At 52.3% G+C, this 15,973-nt stretch overlaps 8 protein-coding genes across 8 annotated transcripts; 5 read left to right on the top strand and 3 right to left on the bottom strand.

Moving 5' to 3' along the window:
* Positions 1-139: 139 nt before the first annotated feature.
* Positions 140-1,484, bottom strand: CC77DRAFT_178597 (peroxin-11). Its single transcript, XM_018530496.1, has 3 exons — positions 1,137-1,484; positions 771-1,054; positions 140-709 (listed from the first exon to the last, which is right to left on the bottom strand). Exons 1-3 carry the CDS (start codon positions 1,201-1,203, stop codon positions 353-355), a joined length of 708 nt encoding a protein of 235 aa, XP_018384419.1. The 5' UTR covers positions 1,204-1,484; the 3' UTR covers positions 140-352.
* Positions 1,485-3,419, bottom strand: CC77DRAFT_178596 (guanine-N(7)-methyltransferase). Its single transcript, XM_018530495.1, has one exon. The coding sequence runs from the start codon at positions 3,153-3,155 to the stop codon at positions 1,767-1,769; it is 1,389 nt and encodes a 462-aa protein (XP_018384418.1). The 5' UTR covers positions 3,156-3,419; the 3' UTR covers positions 1,485-1,766.
* A 97-nt stretch (positions 3,420-3,516) lies between these two features.
* Positions 3,517-5,078, top strand: CC77DRAFT_1032396 (26S proteasome regulatory subunit RPN7; the record flags this gene model as incomplete). The annotated part of the gene is made up of 3 exons (XM_018526732.1): positions 3,517-3,972; positions 4,025-4,833; positions 4,886-5,078. The coding sequence occupies 3 exons, from the start codon at positions 3,517-3,519 to the stop codon at positions 5,076-5,078; spliced, it is 1,458 nt and encodes a 485-aa protein (XP_018384417.1).
* Positions 5,079-5,975: 897 nt separating this feature from the next.
* CC77DRAFT_939218 (alanine aminotransferase 2) lies at positions 5,976-7,534 on the top strand (the record flags this gene model as incomplete). Its single annotated transcript, XM_018534666.1, has 3 exons — positions 5,976-6,384; positions 6,433-7,229; positions 7,280-7,534. 3 exons carry the CDS (start codon positions 5,976-5,978, stop codon positions 7,532-7,534), a joined length of 1,461 nt encoding a protein of 486 aa, XP_018384416.1.
* Positions 7,535-7,690: 156 nt separating this feature from the next.
* Positions 7,691-8,608, top strand: CC77DRAFT_178583 (hypothetical protein). Its single transcript, XM_018530494.1, has one exon. The coding sequence runs from the start codon at positions 8,011-8,013 to the stop codon at positions 8,506-8,508; it is 498 nt and encodes a 165-aa protein (XP_018384415.1). The 5' UTR covers positions 7,691-8,010; the 3' UTR covers positions 8,509-8,608.
* Positions 8,609-9,535: 927 nt separating this feature from the next.
* On the top strand, positions 9,536-11,605 carry CC77DRAFT_1021834 (MFS general substrate transporter). The gene has a single exon (XM_018525342.1). The coding sequence runs from the start codon at positions 9,940-9,942 to the stop codon at positions 11,458-11,460; it is 1,521 nt and encodes a 506-aa protein (XP_018384414.1). The 5' UTR covers positions 9,536-9,939; the 3' UTR covers positions 11,461-11,605.
* A 1,329-nt stretch (positions 11,606-12,934) lies between these two features.
* CC77DRAFT_178534 (alpha/beta-hydrolase) lies at positions 12,935-14,188 on the top strand. The gene is made up of 2 exons (XM_018530493.1): positions 12,935-13,211; positions 13,261-14,188. The coding sequence occupies exons 1-2, from the start codon at positions 13,100-13,102 to the stop codon at positions 14,079-14,081; spliced, it is 933 nt and encodes a 310-aa protein (XP_018384413.1). The 5' UTR covers positions 12,935-13,099; the 3' UTR covers positions 14,082-14,188.
* A 107-nt stretch (positions 14,189-14,295) lies between these two features.
* Positions 14,296-15,959, bottom strand: CC77DRAFT_1010214 (hypothetical protein; the record flags this gene model as incomplete). Its single annotated transcript, XM_018523631.1, has 3 exons — positions 14,296-15,006; positions 15,061-15,843; positions 15,906-15,959. 3 exons carry the CDS (start codon positions 15,957-15,959, stop codon positions 14,296-14,298), a joined length of 1,548 nt encoding a protein of 515 aa, XP_018384412.1.
* Between the last annotated feature and the right edge of the window lie 14 nt (positions 15,960-15,973).

Below are 15,973 nucleotides of genomic sequence, written 5' to 3'. Positions count from 1 at the left end.
CATGCTGTCTAAATTTCGGTCGCCACAGAGCCCTCCCACCAAATCTGTGATAGATGTGATGAGGCATTTAGCGTCTGATATTGGAAGAGGAATATGCCAAATTAGACCTAAAGCTTACGAATGCTAAAAAAGAGTCTCAAGCCGACAATATATAAGCAATAAACGGCGAAGGTAGGGAAGGAGACATAATGAGAGGAACGCACATGTCTCGAAGAATAGCAATGTACAGATGATCGGAGTATTAAACAAAGATAAATCGAGTGACAAGAACAACGTTCGGTATCCCATACATCCCATTCTTTCAATCTCTCCAAGTCCATAATTACACACCCCTCCTCTCTCACCATCCCACCTAAGCAGTCTTCCTCCACTGACTCCAGACCCCCAGTAGCGAACTTGTCGTACCCGCCAATCCCACAATTCCATCATCCAAGTCAACCCAGCCCAGCGCCGAGCTAGGAATAGTGATATCGCAGAGATCACTAATCAACTGCACCTTCACAGCGTTAAGCTCCTTCTGCAGCTTCTTCGTCTCAACGACCTTCTCCGGGTCAGACGAAGAAGTAATAGTCTTGGAGTGCTGGAGCAGGTTGTAGTACGAGTACAGGCCGGAGGCAATGGAGAAGGAGATTCCGGCGAACCAGGCACGGTAGCCTTCGCGGAGGAGACGTGGGGCGAAGGAGGATTTGCGGATGGATGTTGCGTCGAGCTGGGGATTTGTTAGTTTCCTTATCTCCCAATGACGTCGCACAGATATGAGCATCACATACCACACAAGCATTATCACACAGCATGTAGAACGCATATCCTAGCTGCCTTCCCACGGCGGTAAACCTCAACACGGGGTCCATAGTCTTCGCGTCACTGGCCACAGCCGCAGCGCGGAAGTGCTCGACAAACTTGCCCACGCGCATCAACTTGCGCGTCGCGCCGAAAGTCTTCTTGGTCGCTTCATACGGGGCGATGGACGAGGCGGGCTTGTTCGTGCGGTACAAGTACCATGCTAGGAAGCGAGAGAAGTATTGGAGGGTACGGAGGACTTTGTCGCGTCCGACTGGAGGTTCTTGTCAGCAGATAGTAGGTTATGGGGATTGAGTCGAGACATGAATGACACAAGGGGGGGAAATATAGCGTACCGGTCGTTGCAACGAACTTGAGGTAATGCGACACCGTCGGGTGATAGACAAGCGCATCCGCAACCATCTTATCGGCTTTGCTGCTTCCAACGAACAAGCTGAGGATATACCGCGAGGGAGAGAAGTCCAGCTTCAAGTCGTCGTTTCCTGTTTCCTTCTTGTCCGACTAGGATGCGCTTGGTCTGGAGATGAGGTTTAGGGGTAGTTGGACGTGAAGAAGGAACGTATGGGGTGTGTGAATGCGGAGATGGTGCAGTGCGGAAGCGCAGGGAGGTTCGGGCTTTGATGCTCGATCGCGTTTGCCGGGGAAAGAGCGACCGACCTCGGCAACTCGATCCATCTGCGTCACGAGCAACGTGACTGGGCTTGGTAATTCTTCCCGTCTGCACATGCGTCTGGTAGCATGTGAATATAAAGCATGGCTGGCACTTGGCGTGGAGTTATGGCTGTCGCAATGCATCATGTCTTCAGCTATTGCAGGGAGAGGCCTCTTGCACATGTTCCATTGTTGTCGCGACTCGTCACGACTGACTAGTAGAGTACCAAATATTTTACATGTTGAAAACGACTTTTCCACCTTGATACCCTAGGCATATCTGCCAGATCCCAAACGCCGATGATGCTGCCCGATTAAACCTTGTAGAAGCAGAATGCATGGTAAAAGTCTGCTGCCTCCAACTCCTCTTCCGAAGTCAGTAGTCGACCAGTGTTGCGATCCCTGACCTTCATGACCTCACTTAGGGGACCCAGAATAGGGTCATCCTTTTGCTCTTCCCAGACCTCCCTGAAAGGCTTGCGGTACTGAAGCTCGAGATTAAAGTCCTCTGCTAGTGCTCGGAAAGCTTCCCAGGGAACTACGTACTCGGGCGCCTCTACAGCTTCAGTGAGCCAGTATGAGTACTTCCAGCCATACGGAGGACGGAACACGCCATCAGGAGGTGTCTTGCCGGGGAACTTGACGCTGTAGATACTGTTGCCAAAGTTGAAGCCCTCATCTTCAACCTCGCCGTCTTCTTGTTCCTCCTTCTCCTTCTCCTTCTCCTTATTCTTCGACTCTCCAGACTTGTCGTCGTTCGTGTGCTCCGTATCAGCGGGCTTGGGGCTGTCAAGACTCTTCTCAGGATCCCAGTCGTCGTCGTCGTCGCTTGCAAAGGCCGGACGGTCATCGTCGTCATCGGCACCATCTACATCAGGTGGTGCTGTGCCCTTGGCCTTGTGATGCTCGATGACCTTCTGCGACAGCACGTCCGAGTTGGGTATGCAGCCAATGAACCGTCCTCCCTTCTTCAATGCGCCTGCGACATTTCGTAGCATGCCTCTTGCTTTGGCCTCGCTCTCGAAAGCGTAGTGCATGCAGAACATCATTGTGACCATGTCCCAGCCACCACCGCCCCAACGCTGGCTCATGGCGTTACCCTGGCCAGCTCCCGGATCAATGCCGACTTCCTTGATGATGGGTATGTCGCCCAACCACTCCCCGAAGCAGTCTTTGGCATAGAACTCGCCATGAAACAGTCGCCGGTTCTTCTTCTGCATCTGGGCAAATCTGTCTTTGGCCTGTTTGATCGAAACGTCTGCGGGATCGCATCCAACATACAGCTCTACCTTCCTCGACTTCTCCCACTTGCCCAGATCACCACCCTTTCCACACCCGACATCAAGGATCTTGAGATTCCGCTCGTCGCCAATGAACTTCTGGATGATGGACGACTTGACCCAGTTGTTGAAGCTGCGCAGTCCCTTGATCTTGCTGTCTGTGTTGCGCCATTCACGACCTCGCTCCGGGACCGAGTTGTAATGTTGTTTGACGACGTCGTGGACACCTCTCTGTGCGGCCTCCTGCTGTGCCCTCCTAGCCGCTTCTTCTTCTCTCGCTTGCGCACGCTTTCGGGCGGCTTCGCGGTCCGCGGCTGATACTCGGGCACCCGCCCCAGGGCGCTTTCGCTGGCGGGGTGGTGATCGTGACGGCGATCTCGAGGGTGAGCGCGCGCGCTTTCTGCCTTGGTCGTTGCTCGCCATGCTGGAAACTATTGTAGTACGCGTCTGAAGGCCAGCCTCGAAGTGAGACGCGTTTGATGCACGTCGGTAGTCTTTGTAGTAATGCGATGGGCGTGCAGGAATCGATTTTGTGTCAAGATCGAATCTTGAAACCTCGTATGATGTGGAAAGAGAGTGAGAAGGTGAAATGAGCGACTCTGCGTAGCTTCAGTGGTTCTAGTTTCCGCTGGTCGACCGCCCAAGGGCCGTGCGCGAGCTTTACGTCGGAAGTCGAGCGGCGGACAGAGCCTCCATCATCATCATATCAACATCGCACACGACACGCCCTGCCCACCTTCACCCACCACCGAACGCCCCCTCACATCTCAAAGAAGCGTCCAAAATGGGTGACCCGCAATTCGCCAAGTACCCTGACCTCCAGCTGTCGCAGCACATCTTCCAGCTCACCAATCCCGCCGCCTCCAAACAAGCCAAGCAATCCGCCCTCAAGTCGGTCCAAGATGCCATCACCGAGAACAAGATGGCGCCGCTCTACCGGTACTTGGCTCACCCGGTAGAGGGTGTCTTGAATGCACAGGGCGAGGGCAGCTCAGACCAGCCAACCAAGAACCGGAGACCGTCTGCAAGCTTAGCGACTATGCTTGCCACACGGAATCCCTCATTAGAAGTGCCGCTATCGTGGGACGAGAAGCTGTACGAGAGCCTCAAAGCAGAGAGCGAGAAGGAGCTGGAGGCGATACAGAAGGAGGAGGAAGAGGCCGAAGAGAAGGCAGGCGAGACCGAAGTACAAGCGGCGAGGGGCAAGCGCGCAGAGCTCTACAACCGCATAGGCGACAAGGTATGAAGAGAAGTGGATGTGGTCACATGAATGACATCTAACCAAGATTCAGGACAAAGCCATTGCCAGCTACGAGGCCATCTTCGAGAAGACGGGCATCCTAGGCACCAAGATCGACCTCGTTCTTGCCATAATACGCGTTGCGCTCTTCTTCGGCGACAGGATACTGGCCAAGAAGTCGATTGACCGGGCAAGCGCATTGGTAGAGAGTGGTGGTGACTGGGATCGTCGCAACCGCTTGAAGGCATACACTGGTCTACACTACCTCACCGTGCGATCACACTCACAGGCCGCCCCGTTGCTCCTTGACAGCTTGTCGACATTCACCAGTTACGAGTTGTGCAGCTACTCAAACCTCGTCGTTTACGCTATCCTCGCCGGCTCTGTATCGCTCAAGCGTGTCGACTTCAAGTCCAAGGTCGTGGATGCGCCTGAGATCAAGGCTATCGTTGGAACTTCAGAAGAGAAGCTCTCGGCAATCACTGGTCAGGCATCGGCAGGACCAACAGCTGGTGACGAAGAGATGGGCGATGCGTCAGGCTCAACAGCGACACCAGTACCCACCCTTGTCAATCTCACCACCCTCGGCGGACAACAGGAGAAGGAAGTACCTGTCGACTTCACACCGCTGTCGAAGCTTGTCAAGAGCCTGTACGAGGGCGACTACAAGACCTTCTTCGGCGCTCTTGGTGAAGTAGAGACCAACTTCCTCAGCCAGGACCGTTACATGTACGAGCACCGTGGCTGGTACGTGCGTGAGATGCGCCTGCGGGGATACCAGCAGCTTCTCCAGTCATACAGAGTTGTCGGCCTCGAGAGCATGGCTAAGGACTTTGGTGTCACGGTTGACTTCCTCGATAAGTAAGTGGCATCCCACGCCTACAACCTAGTATTATTTACTAACAGCAAACAGGGACCTCGCCCGATTCATCGCTGCCGACCGCATACCCTGCACCATCGACCGCGTCAAGGGCATCATCGAGACAAACCGACCCGATGACAAGAACAAGCAGTATGCCGACGTGGTCAAGCAGGGTGACCAGCTTATCACCAAGCTACAGAAGTACGGCCAGGCCGTTAGGCTGAGGGGCAGTGAGCGTGGCTAGATTCAGCCATGACGAGTGCATGTGTAATGATCTTGAGGGCATTGTAGACTTAGACAACAGCGCAAAGACCGCTGAATGAAAAGCATACCATGACTTGTCCGCGCCTGTCCTGTTTCAGCTTCCCCGCGTCGCATTGCCATATTCGCGATACGGCTCTCCAGGGCTAGCTCCGATATCTCCGGGGGTTGCGGCTCAACCAGAGTGTCATGAACCTGCGGTGAGATAACGCAAAAGCAATATTCCTTTTAACCTCGCGACAAGCCCACGCGGTTTTTCAGGTCCTCGAATACCACTCCTGCACCCACGCTTACATTACATCGCTCGTAACAAGCTCCAACCCAAGCAGTCGGTTGAGCGCCCGCTAGGGTGGGGTCATCGCCTCAAGCAGCCGCCGATAAGCATCTATCAGGGTCCATCAACATGTCGCCGTCATCGGCTCGGGTGTGTGCCCGTTCACTTCGCCCTCAAACCATGGCAAATGGCCGAATTGGTAGCAGCGTGGGCTCTAGAGGTACTTAAATCCCGCTGCTCTTTTTATATGCCCGACGAGTAGAGTAAGAGAATGGCACATCCGCAACGCGCCGAGCTATGGAGGGGCAGCCTCGTAGTGGCTCTGCTCTACAAGTAGTGGGGCACCACGCGACGCAGCATAAAAAATATAGACCAGCCATTGACGCACATCTTCTACGTGTTTCGAGTACGTCGCGGGATTGAGTAGCGCTGAGAGATATACTTTTCGCCTGAGCTAAGTTATAGTCTGGACGTGTGCTCACCACTTTAGTCCTCTATAGACCATTCACCTCTTCCACCCCTCAAACCCTATCACCATTCCTCGCTGGACGCTTACCGGTCCAAACTCATATTCCGCCGTCGCATCTTCCACAGAGTCGAAACATCATGTCCAAGGCACCGCAGAAGGTGTTGCAGATTGGCAACATCAACCCACACGTCAAGGCAGCCAAGTATGCCGTCCGTGGTGAACTAGCCGTCAAGTCGGAGGAGTACCGCGCCCAGCTGGCAAAAGGCGAGGGCAAGGACCTTCCTTTCGACACGGTCATCGCGGCCAACATTGGAAACCCACAGCAGCTAGACCAAAAGCCCATCACATTCTTCAGGCAGGTCGCGAGTATACTCGAGAACCCTGGCCTGTTGGAGCACGAGGACGTTCTGCTCAAGAGCCTTGGATACAAGTCGGACGTGCTTGAGCGCGCGAGGAAGCTGCTCAAGGAGGTCAAGAGCGTTGGCGCATACAGTCAGAGTCAGGGTGCACCAGGCATCAGGCAGAGCGTTGCAGAGTACATCGAGCGTGCGCATCCTACTGTATTCATATTTGAACTCGGCTGACCGAAAACAGGACGCGATGGCTACCCGGCCAAGTTCGAGGATATCTACCTCAGCAACGGCGCCTCGTCAGGCGTCAACACTCTCCTCCACACCATCTGCGCGAAGCCCGAGACCGGTATCATGGTCCCAATCCCACAGTACCCGCTCTACACCGCGACCCTTTCCGTCCTCGACGCTCGCTGCGTACCATACTATCTCAATGAAGACCAAGCATGGGGCACATCACTTGACTCGATTGCGACTGCTTACGAGCAGGCTGTTAAGGAGGGCACAGATGTCAAGGCCATCTGCGTTATCAACCCAGGTAACCCCACTGGAGCATCACTGCCCGCTGAAGACATCAAGGCCGTGCTCAAGTTTGCCGCCGAGAAGGGTCTCGTCGTAATCGCAGACGAGGTCTACCAGACCAACGTCTTCATCGGCGAGTTCATCTCTTTCAAGAAGGCTCTTCGCGACTTGCAAAAGGAATCTCCAGGCCAGTACGACCACCTCGAGCTCGCTTCTCTGCACTCGGTGTCCAAGGGCATGGTTGGCGAGTGCGGTCACCGAGGTGGTTACTTTGAGCTTATCGGCTTCGACCCAGAGGTTGCGCAGGAAGTCTACAAGTTCATCTCTATCCAGCTGTGCCCACCCGTGTTGGGTCAATGTATCGTGGAGATGATGGTCAACCCACCAAAGGAGGGCGAGCCAAGCTATGAGCTGTACAAGCAGGAATACGATGGCATCTTCAACGGACTGAAGAAGCGCGCCTATGCCTTGTATGAGGCATTCAAGCAGATGGAGGGTGTCGAGTGCAATGAGCCACAGGTGCGTATCCCACGGTCTGCCACACACAACACAGCTAATCTTATCAACAGGGCTCCATGTACCTTTTCCCTACCATCCACCTCCCAGAGAAGGCTGTACAACAAGCCAAGAAGGAAGGTCGCGCGCCGGATGAGTTCTACTGCTTCCGCATGTTGGACGCCACTGGTGTCTGCGTCGTTGCCGGTACAGGATTCGGACAGAAGGAAGGCACACTGCATTTCAGGACAACTTTCCTCGCTCCTGGAACGGACTGGACTGGCCGTATCGTCAAGTTCCACGAGGAGTTCATGAAGGAGTTCAAGTAGACGTGATAGCAGATAGCAATCCCCGGAAACTGTGACGTAGATTACTGTCTTGACGAAATAGATTTCATGAACAACACTGCTTTCTTCGTGATTCTTTAGTCTCTTCGTGCGCCTTGTGCTGTAATCGATGTAGGCCTTAGTGATGGCGGGGGCGGGGTAAGGACGATTCATACATCCGAGGATTATCGCGACATCGCAACTGCCGTGCATCGTACCTGAATGGACCCTTGTCTTGGCTTATGCTCCATGACATGGAACATGTCTATAGCCCCACACCAGTGCTCATCGATATGTACATCGCGCGCGTATTCATTCCGCGTTCTCTTTTGTTTCCTCTGCTTGCATCCCTAGACACTATTACATAGCTCACGCGCGATTCCTATCATCAGCTTCTTGCCACCTAAGTAGCATTCATCGTCATCATCATTATTATCATTGTGATCTGCGCGCACAGTAGCATCTGTCAGACCGCAACTATGACTTCCAAACTCGAATCCCTGCCCAACGAGCTCCTCGATCTGATGTTCCATCTTACCCCAGACCGGACCACTCTGCACTCCCTCTGCCTCGTCTCGCGCTCCATAAACCGCCTCGCAACCGCTCACCTTTACACACACATTACCCTCCTCGGCGACGACTTCAAGTACTTACGTCCCCTGGCCCTCTTATTCTGGACCTCACCTCCCCACCGCGAAGCCGTCCGTTCCTTCGCTGTGCATCACGCTTATGGAGGGAATCTGGATCCGTGGCCTAAGCACGTGAGACAGGAGGAGTTGAAGGAAGGGGAGCTGGAGGGAATTATCAGGTGGAACGTTGAAACCTATGTGAACAAGGGAGATTGGGAGAGGTGGTATGAAGAGGTGAGGGATGGGAGTGATAGTACGCGGATTGCGAGTTTGTTGCTAAGGAGTTGTCCGAGGTTGGTCAGGATGCAGTTACCGGGATTTGAACTTGTGGATCCGGGCGCGAGGTGAGGGAGATTTGGATCGATGCTTTGAACCGTCTAGCTTGCAGCAATCGCTCTCTGCAGCGCAGTGTAGGCGTCTCGCTCAGGAACGGAAATGAACGACTAAGTGGAAACCCTGCTGGAAGTCTGGTACCGCCGATCTGTCCCGTTCGACTGGCGCTTCTTTCTTGGTTTCGTACACCGGTTCAGGGCCTTCGCCATATTCGATGCGGTATGGCGAACGAAAGTACCTGCATATGATACGGCACATCGTCGCAACCCAGCATCACTTCGATTTCGATAAAGCGCACTGTCTGCCACACGATAAGATCGGTGTTTTGGCAACAGCAAAGGCCATGGTCTTGGAGTACGACGAGAGGATCTTGAACTGCCGATAATATCTTCAGTATGTCATCATTGCCTCTGGCCCCGTAACGGCACGAGACAATACTCGGAGCGCGCGCAGGACGAGAGCTGAATGTAACTTCGGTGATCCAATCAAACGATCAAAGGATGATAGAAGAGACGAGTCCACTACCGTCTAGCTACACATGTCCGGCATGATCCACAACAATGATTGGAACAGGAAGAGGTACTCTAAATTACGTGTCCCTACAGCCAGATCTGTCAGGGTCTTTGAGTTGTGTGCGGTTCCATTCGCTATCCATATTTGAATTGGACGCAAAGAATCTTCTCTACCGCGGTACCGTACCTGCATCCTGTGGAAACACGACGACACACTCGTAATGCAATAATCTCTTAACAATCCTTTGTTTGTTGTATGGATAGAGTGGATATGTTGAGCTAAGTAATGTCAAAGGTGTCTATAAAACAGGATCAGTGCAACGAGGTTTTGAGAGCAAACTGTGTGTTGGGCTGGAAGCAACGTGGACGCGGTACCACACCCTAAGTCTGGAAGAATTTTTGCTGAGCAGCAGCTGTGAAGAAAAGTTGTTGCCTGCTCTCTTCCCTATCCTCACTCTTCAGTTCACCGCAAGAATATTGCGGTAACTTCAATTAATTTTTAATAATGTCTTCTTCATCTTCCACAACAACCATAACTACTACAACGGCGGAGCGCAAAGTCGACTTTTCCATTATTGAAGAAGAATTGGGATCCGATCCGCTTTCTAAAGTACACCAAACCTTCAACAATGGTTGCAACAGGAATAGCCTTTCCCGGCGCCTCAGCCGCCCTACACTACCTCCTTCCCTCCCCTCTCAGACCCCTTCCGCCAAGTGGAAACGATCCGAGGGCTTTTGGCGCTCTTTCGTCGCAATATGCCTTCCGCTTCTCCTCTCTGCGCTCGAGGGAAGCGTGACCAATACCGCGCTTCCGACCATCTCTGAAGCGTTGGATCTCGGCACCAAATTCTCCTGGGTTGCAACTGCCTTCCTGCTCGCAAGCACCATTTTCCAACCCCTATACTCCCAGTTTGGAGATATGTGGGGAAGGAAAATGCCTATGATGGCTGCTGTGGCCGTCTTTGCTGTCGGTTCTGCAATCTGTGGTGGTGCGCATAATGGCGCTGTACTGATTGCTGGACGAATCGTCCAAGGCCTGGGAACGGGCGGCATCGATCTATTCGCTGAGATGATTCTCTGTGACATTGTCCCCCTGAGAAAGAGAGGCCCGTACTTGGCTATCAAACACGTTACTTTCGCTATTGGCACCACTCTCGGTCCGCTCCTTGGAGGTGTTTTCGCAGAGCACGGCTGGAGATGGTGTTTTCTCATAAACATACCGGTTTGCGCCATCTCCTTGGCGGTAATCTGGCTATGGTTAAATGTCGGTGGTGGTATTGACACTGCCGAAGTATCCGTCAAGGAGGAATTGAAGAAGGTCGACTACGTGGGAAGCGGCATGCTCACTGGCTCCGTCCTCATGCTACTCGTCGCACTCAGCACAGGCGGCGCTCCAAGACCTTGGTCTCACTCCTCCGTGGTCGTTCCAATGATATTTGGTGTCCTTGGGCTGGTAGGATTCGGCTTCTGGGAACGCTGCTCCTACTGCAAATACCCCATTATGCCACCCCATATCTTCTCGAACCGCACCACCAACATCGCCTTTGCACTCACCACCATGCACGGCTTCATAACCTACGGCTTCCAATTCTACCTCCCACCCTTTTTCCAAGCCGTCAAGGGCTCCTCGCCTACACAATCGGGTGTAGAAGTCATGCCCACAACCCTCGTCGTCGTCGTTCTAGCAGCAGTCGGTGGCCCCTTACTGAGCTTCTGGGGCAGATACAAACCCATGCACATTGTCGGATTCTCCCTGACAACCCTCGGCTTAGGCCTCTGCACACTTCTCGAAGCCAGCACCTCGATCAGCGTTTGGCTTACCCTCCAACTCGTCACAGCAGCAGGTCTCGGCATAGTTATCAGCACTATGCTTCCTGCTGTTCAGGTAAAGCTTCCTGAGTCTACGACTGGTGCGAGTGCAGGCTCCTGGGCTTTTCTTCGTGGCACGGGTTCACTCTTTGGTGTCGCGATTCCTGGTGCCGTCTTTAACGTCCGCTTCGCTTGCCTTCTCCAAACAATCTCTTCTGAATCTGCCCGCGCTAAACTTGCCAACGGGCAAGCCTACCAACGCGCAACCGCTTCTTTCATCGCCACACAAGCTACATCCCCAATAATCAAGGTTGAGATTGTCAACGCCTTCACCAAGAGTCTCAAGTGCGTGTGGATCGTTTTCGCTATACTCGCTGGCCTGGGCTTCTGCTTGACATGGTTTGAGAAGGAGTATAAGATGCGCCAGGAGCTTAACACGGCATATGGGCTCAAGCCAAAGAAGGTGGCGGGTAGCGCGAAGGCCAGTCCTAGCGGAATGGATACGGGCGTTGTCACACCTGAGAATATTGACGAGGAACTGGGTACAAAACCTATCGGATTAATGGCTGCGGACAATCGACGTCTGTTCGAAATGGATGACAATATTAAGCTAGGAGACATTAGGGGAAGAGCGGGGGAAGTATGACGATAAGACTGTATTGTGAATGCAGACTCTCTGTGGGGTCTTTGTTGTTCTTTTGGATTCAGATAGATCGTGACTTGTTTATGATGTTGTTCGTTTGGTGTACTGTCTTTATCTTCCTGTTTCTGGAGTACTGGTCTTATTTGTAGCATATAGTTTCTCGAAGATGCCTGGCCAGATTAGGATTGAATAGACGACATTGCAGTTCCGTCAAACTGTTCTCGTAAAAATGTAGGGCACGGCCGTTCAAGATGTCCCATCTTCTACTACGTTTGTCCTTCAAAGGATAGAGCTTGGCTTGTTTCCTAGTATCTGAACTGTGTATTTTGTGACTACGAGACTTGCTAAAACATTCTGTGCCCGCTCAACCAAAGCATAGCTTGATGTGCAAGTTCATGGCTCTGTTCGATGTTTACTCATAATAAACTTTGATTGGATCAGTTGCTGACCGGATTCGACAGATACTTCGTGCGTGAAGCCACCGATACAGGGATATGGATATAGTATGGGACTATTACCATGCTGGGATATGTTCTTGATGTTGTTTATTGTTATGTAACGCTTCATGCAAGGTGAAGATGAAAACCTGTCTGGTGATCGCAAGAGGCAGTCCTCAGATCGCGGAGACAGCTCCTAGGCTTGCGCCCGCGGCATTTGTCATTCTCAAAGCCGTAGTGTCAAGCAACGTGGAAAGATAGTCGAGTCTGGAGAGCCGAGGTATCTATATATTTTCTAGAACCGCGTTGTAGTAGGATGTACTAGCAAAAGGAAATCTCCGATGACGGCGTACCTGTAGTTCCGACCCGTGTAACGCCGGAATCAAACTTTGTTCCTTGCGAATATCCAAGTACCCAACTTCTTCAACATCTGGCCTGATATTCTGAGCGGGCATGTTCCCTTAAATCTTCTAGCTTCACTCCTTTAGTTGCACCGAAAAATTCTCCGTCGCGACGCCATGAGCCTTCATCGAATCGCCGGACAGGTGCGGGTAGTACTCCGACTATGTATGTACAACCACGCGACACTGTAGTAGCAGCGTTGTAGCGTGCAGAGCCACCAAACGGCAAGTCGACCCGGCTTGTCAACCGCGATGAGAATAAGTGCGGGGTCGATCTTCACAAAGCCTGGAGCGATCCCCCATATCCCACTCCGTCCATGTGCTGCCGGCCATTCCCGCGCGCCCTACATTTGCTAAAGAGCGCAAACCCGAGGCTAAGAAGTTTATATTGTGGTTTTCGATACACTAATATGGAGGCGCAGCGGCAAAAAGAAGTGCGAACAGGCCGATCGGCTGTGCGCTACACGCCCTAAATCCTCAAAGCCGTCGCTTCCAACCTGTCACAACGATCACTCTGCGCCACCGGGCTGCATCAGACCCCTTTTAGAGCAAAAACATTGGATGGCGCGAGACCTGTCATCCAAGCAACGCTCTGTACCTGACAGCTGGTAGCTTCGCATAGGGGCGATCTACATGGCACGCGATGCGTGGGCTGTAGAGGGTGGGTGTTTAGAGCGTGCTTTTGTCCCTCGGCTCAACTCTTGCGCTGAGTCGTGGGATTTACTCCGTGTTGAGGAATGTGTATATAACACGATGGCGTTCTCGTGGATGAGTTGTTGTTGAGAAGCAGATCATCACATAGTCATGAAGCTCACCACCTTCGCTGTTGCCGCTGCGCTTGCTGCGCCTATCGTTCAAGCAGCTCCGGCTGACCTTCGTCAGCTCGTTGACAGACAAACAAGACCTAGGGAACTCAGTATGCCACATCAATCATGTTCTCAATCTTCAATCACTAACCTCAACAGTCCAACCCGAGCTCTACCCAGTTCTGCAACGATACACCAGATATGCAGTAGCATCACTCGCAACCTTCGTGTACGGATTCGGAACATGCAAAAGCCCGCCCTTTGGATCAAAACTCGTTCGCACAGTCAACAATATTCTATCCGACACTCAAGTCGCTGTATTCCAAGATGATGCCGCCAAAGAGTTCATCGTCTCTTTCCCTGGCACAAGTTCAGTCCAAGATTTCGGAACGGACTTCAACTTCTTCTTCATGCCCTTTGATACTGCACCAGGCTGCACCGGCTGCCAAGTCCACGGCGGTGTTCTTAACGGGTGGCGCTCCGTTCAAGAAGACCTGACAACGGCGCTTGCTGAACTCCGTGCCGAGAAACCAAGTTACTCAACCATCATTGTCGGACACAGCCTGGGAGGCGGTCTAGCAAGTATCGCCTACACAGACCTCAAGTCCAACGGTGTTCCCGTAAAAGCCGCATACACCATGGGCTCACTCCGTGTCGGCAACCAACAATACGCTGATTTCACTGACAAGCTGTCTGGTGCGAGCGACTCTCAACTCGGCAGCCTCATTCGCATCACGCACCACATCGACGGTGTACCTGGTCTACCACTCACCCCTATGGGCTTCGTTCACACGCGCACCGAGATCTATGAGCTGGACACCAAACCAATCGGTGGAACACAGAGTGCCGCAACCACGTTCCGGTGCTACGGTCAAGAAGCTCCTGATTGCAACAAGGGTACTGCTGTTGGCTTCATCAACCAAGATCATCTGGTATATACCGAGATTAACATGACGGACGGTGCGCAGTGTAACAACTGATCCGGTGCTCGTCTTGAGACGTAGACGATGATTGCCATGATGGTAGATGCTTGTAATGTACTCTTAATTCTGCTTCCAGTGAATGACATCTGCGACAAGATCAAAGTCGTATTATCTTTTGTTCTTCTTGCCAATGGCAAATCGAATGCGCAACATGCTTTGTTTTTCCTTGGCATAAGCGCTGGTTATCCGTGCAACCGAGGGTCTTAATGCGTCATACGCAAAGGCCGTCTGCACAATCTCCCACACCCCTGATTTTGCACCGAGTGATGATCGAGTGGTCGAGTGATTCCAGAATTGCTTGACCTTCAGCGTCCGACTGGAGCGTCTTGTATGCTATGCTCAACGGAAACCCTGCTGACGAGATTCCATACAACATAAAATCTGTCCGTAACAAATATTCCATACTCTTGTATATGCAGGTGCTAAGCTCAAGGCACTCTTCTCGGAAAGCCTCTGCGCTGTATGCTGCGCCATCATGCACCGTATGCTTCAAATGTGGGAACCGGTCCAACAAATCTCGAATCTCATTAAGACAAAGAAGCTGGAAAGCCCAAAAGTAGACAAACATGTTGGCGATACCGAGACTTGGGTACCATAGCGATTCGAAAGTACCACCAAAATCGTGTTCTACGTTTCGAGAACAGTATAGTACCTCCGGAGTACTTGCCAAGAACGAGTTATGCCACGTCTTGAGGCGTAATATGCTCGCCAATAGCTCTGTGATGAGTTGATCAGCAGTCGCTGCCGCGCGATCGCAGGAACGAGGTAGAATAACATCGACTTTTTCCAGAACACCAGGGATGTGTGCAGCGGCACCTAGTAAACTCTGCAATGGAGCAGGTTGATGGTATTGGAAGGGTAGTGTGAGCCATGGTTCGTCCGCGAAAAAAGTGGGCTTGCGATGTATGAAGGCTCTTAGTATCTGGCACATAGAACAATTAGACCGGAGAATCTGTCAACATAGCTGCATACTCACCAAAAGTGGCCTGAAGCCCATAAGCATAATGTGCTCGATACCAGATGCGAAGGATCCGGGCGGCATAAGATGTACCATGTTGCTGACACCTTCAACATGTACTAGCCAACTGGACTCCTGAGTGGGTGACAATACCTCTGTGAGCGCCAAGCACATAACTGCTGCTACAATTTTACTGTTGCAAGTGTTTCCTGCAGCCGCAAGACTCTGCCCTAGGAGGTGAAGACTCTCCTCGTATTGCGCGACTATAGCATCTAGGAGATTCTGGCGATTTCGATAAGCGGTTATGGATAGTGCTAAAGCACTGACGGCTGAATCTAAACATTGAGCAAAAGGGCCAGTCATATCAGCGGTCAGCTCGGGTAGGGCTTTCGCCCAGGAGCCGCAGAACCGCGAGCATTGCTCAGTCGCGTCTGCCGAGTTGAACTCCAACTCGTGTAAGGGAATGAAGTTGCGCAAGATTAACGCGACTTTATCTTGTATCGTAGCAAGACCCTGGGTGTAAGATCGATTTGGAGAAGGCGAACCACCGGATAAATTGGTGTCGTTTCGGGAAGGTATAGGTGAATCTTTATCCTGAACCGAACCCGATTTAGCAGCGGAGGGACATCGCGCATACGTCGAGACCGACTGTGCTGTCCGCGATACCGATTTTGGACGCGCAGTTCTTGGCTTTACTGCCGCTTTGGTGGCAACGAAGGGTACAAATAGGGCGTCCGGGTATCCTTCGCATGTTCGATTACTGAAAACACATTGAGTACATGATGGGCGTTTTCCGTCGCACTGTTCCAGGGCCAATAGAATTAGCCTACTTGCTCCGAAAATAAAGAGAGATATGAACAGACCTGGAGTTTGCGTTTGCGGCAAGTGTCACAGAGATTCTTTTTTCTGACCTTCATGGCAGAGGTACGCA

This window comes from Alternaria alternata (assembly GCF_001642055.1).
Source record: "Alternaria alternata strain SRC1lrK2f unplaced genomic scaffold CC77scaffold_14, whole genome shotgun sequence".
Classification (NCBI taxonomy): Eukaryota; Fungi; Ascomycota; class Dothideomycetes; order Pleosporales; family Pleosporaceae; genus Alternaria; species Alternaria alternata.
This window is presented reverse-complemented; position numbering and strand designations above follow the sequence as displayed.

What these genes read in the sequence shown, in the direction of transcription:
- CC77DRAFT_178597 (XM_018530496.1), bottom strand. Translation starts at nt 1,203, where the DNA reads ATGGTTGCGGATGCGCTTGTCTATCACCCGACGGTGTCGCATTACCTC. An exon ending in CAAGTTCGTTGCAACGACCG is followed by an intron (nt 1,055 to 1,136) that starts GTACGCTATATT and finishes AAGAACCTCCAG; the next exon opens with TCGGACGCGACAAAGTCCTC. An exon ending in TGTGTGATAATGCTTGTGTG is followed by an intron (nt 710 to 770) that starts GTATGTGATGCT and finishes ACAAATCCCCAG; the next exon opens with CTCGACGCAACATCCATCCG.
- CC77DRAFT_178596 (XM_018530495.1), bottom strand. Translation starts at nt 3,155, where the DNA reads ATGGCGAGCAACGACCAAGGCAGAAAGCGCGCGCGCTCACCCTCGAGA.
- CC77DRAFT_178583 (XM_018530494.1), top strand. Translation starts at nt 8,011, where the DNA reads ATGACTTCCAAACTCGAATCCCTGCCCAACGAGCTCCTCGATCTGATG.
- CC77DRAFT_1021834 (XM_018525342.1), top strand. Translation starts at nt 9,940, where the DNA reads ATGCCTATGATGGCTGCTGTGGCCGTCTTTGCTGTCGGTTCTGCAATC.
- CC77DRAFT_178534 (XM_018530493.1), top strand. Translation starts at nt 13,100, where the DNA reads ATGAAGCTCACCACCTTCGCTGTTGCCGCTGCGCTTGCTGCGCCTATC. An exon ending in AACAAGACCTAGGGAACTCA is followed by an intron (nt 13,212 to 13,260) that starts GTATGCCACATC and finishes TAACCTCAACAG; the next exon opens with TCCAACCCGAGCTCTACCCA.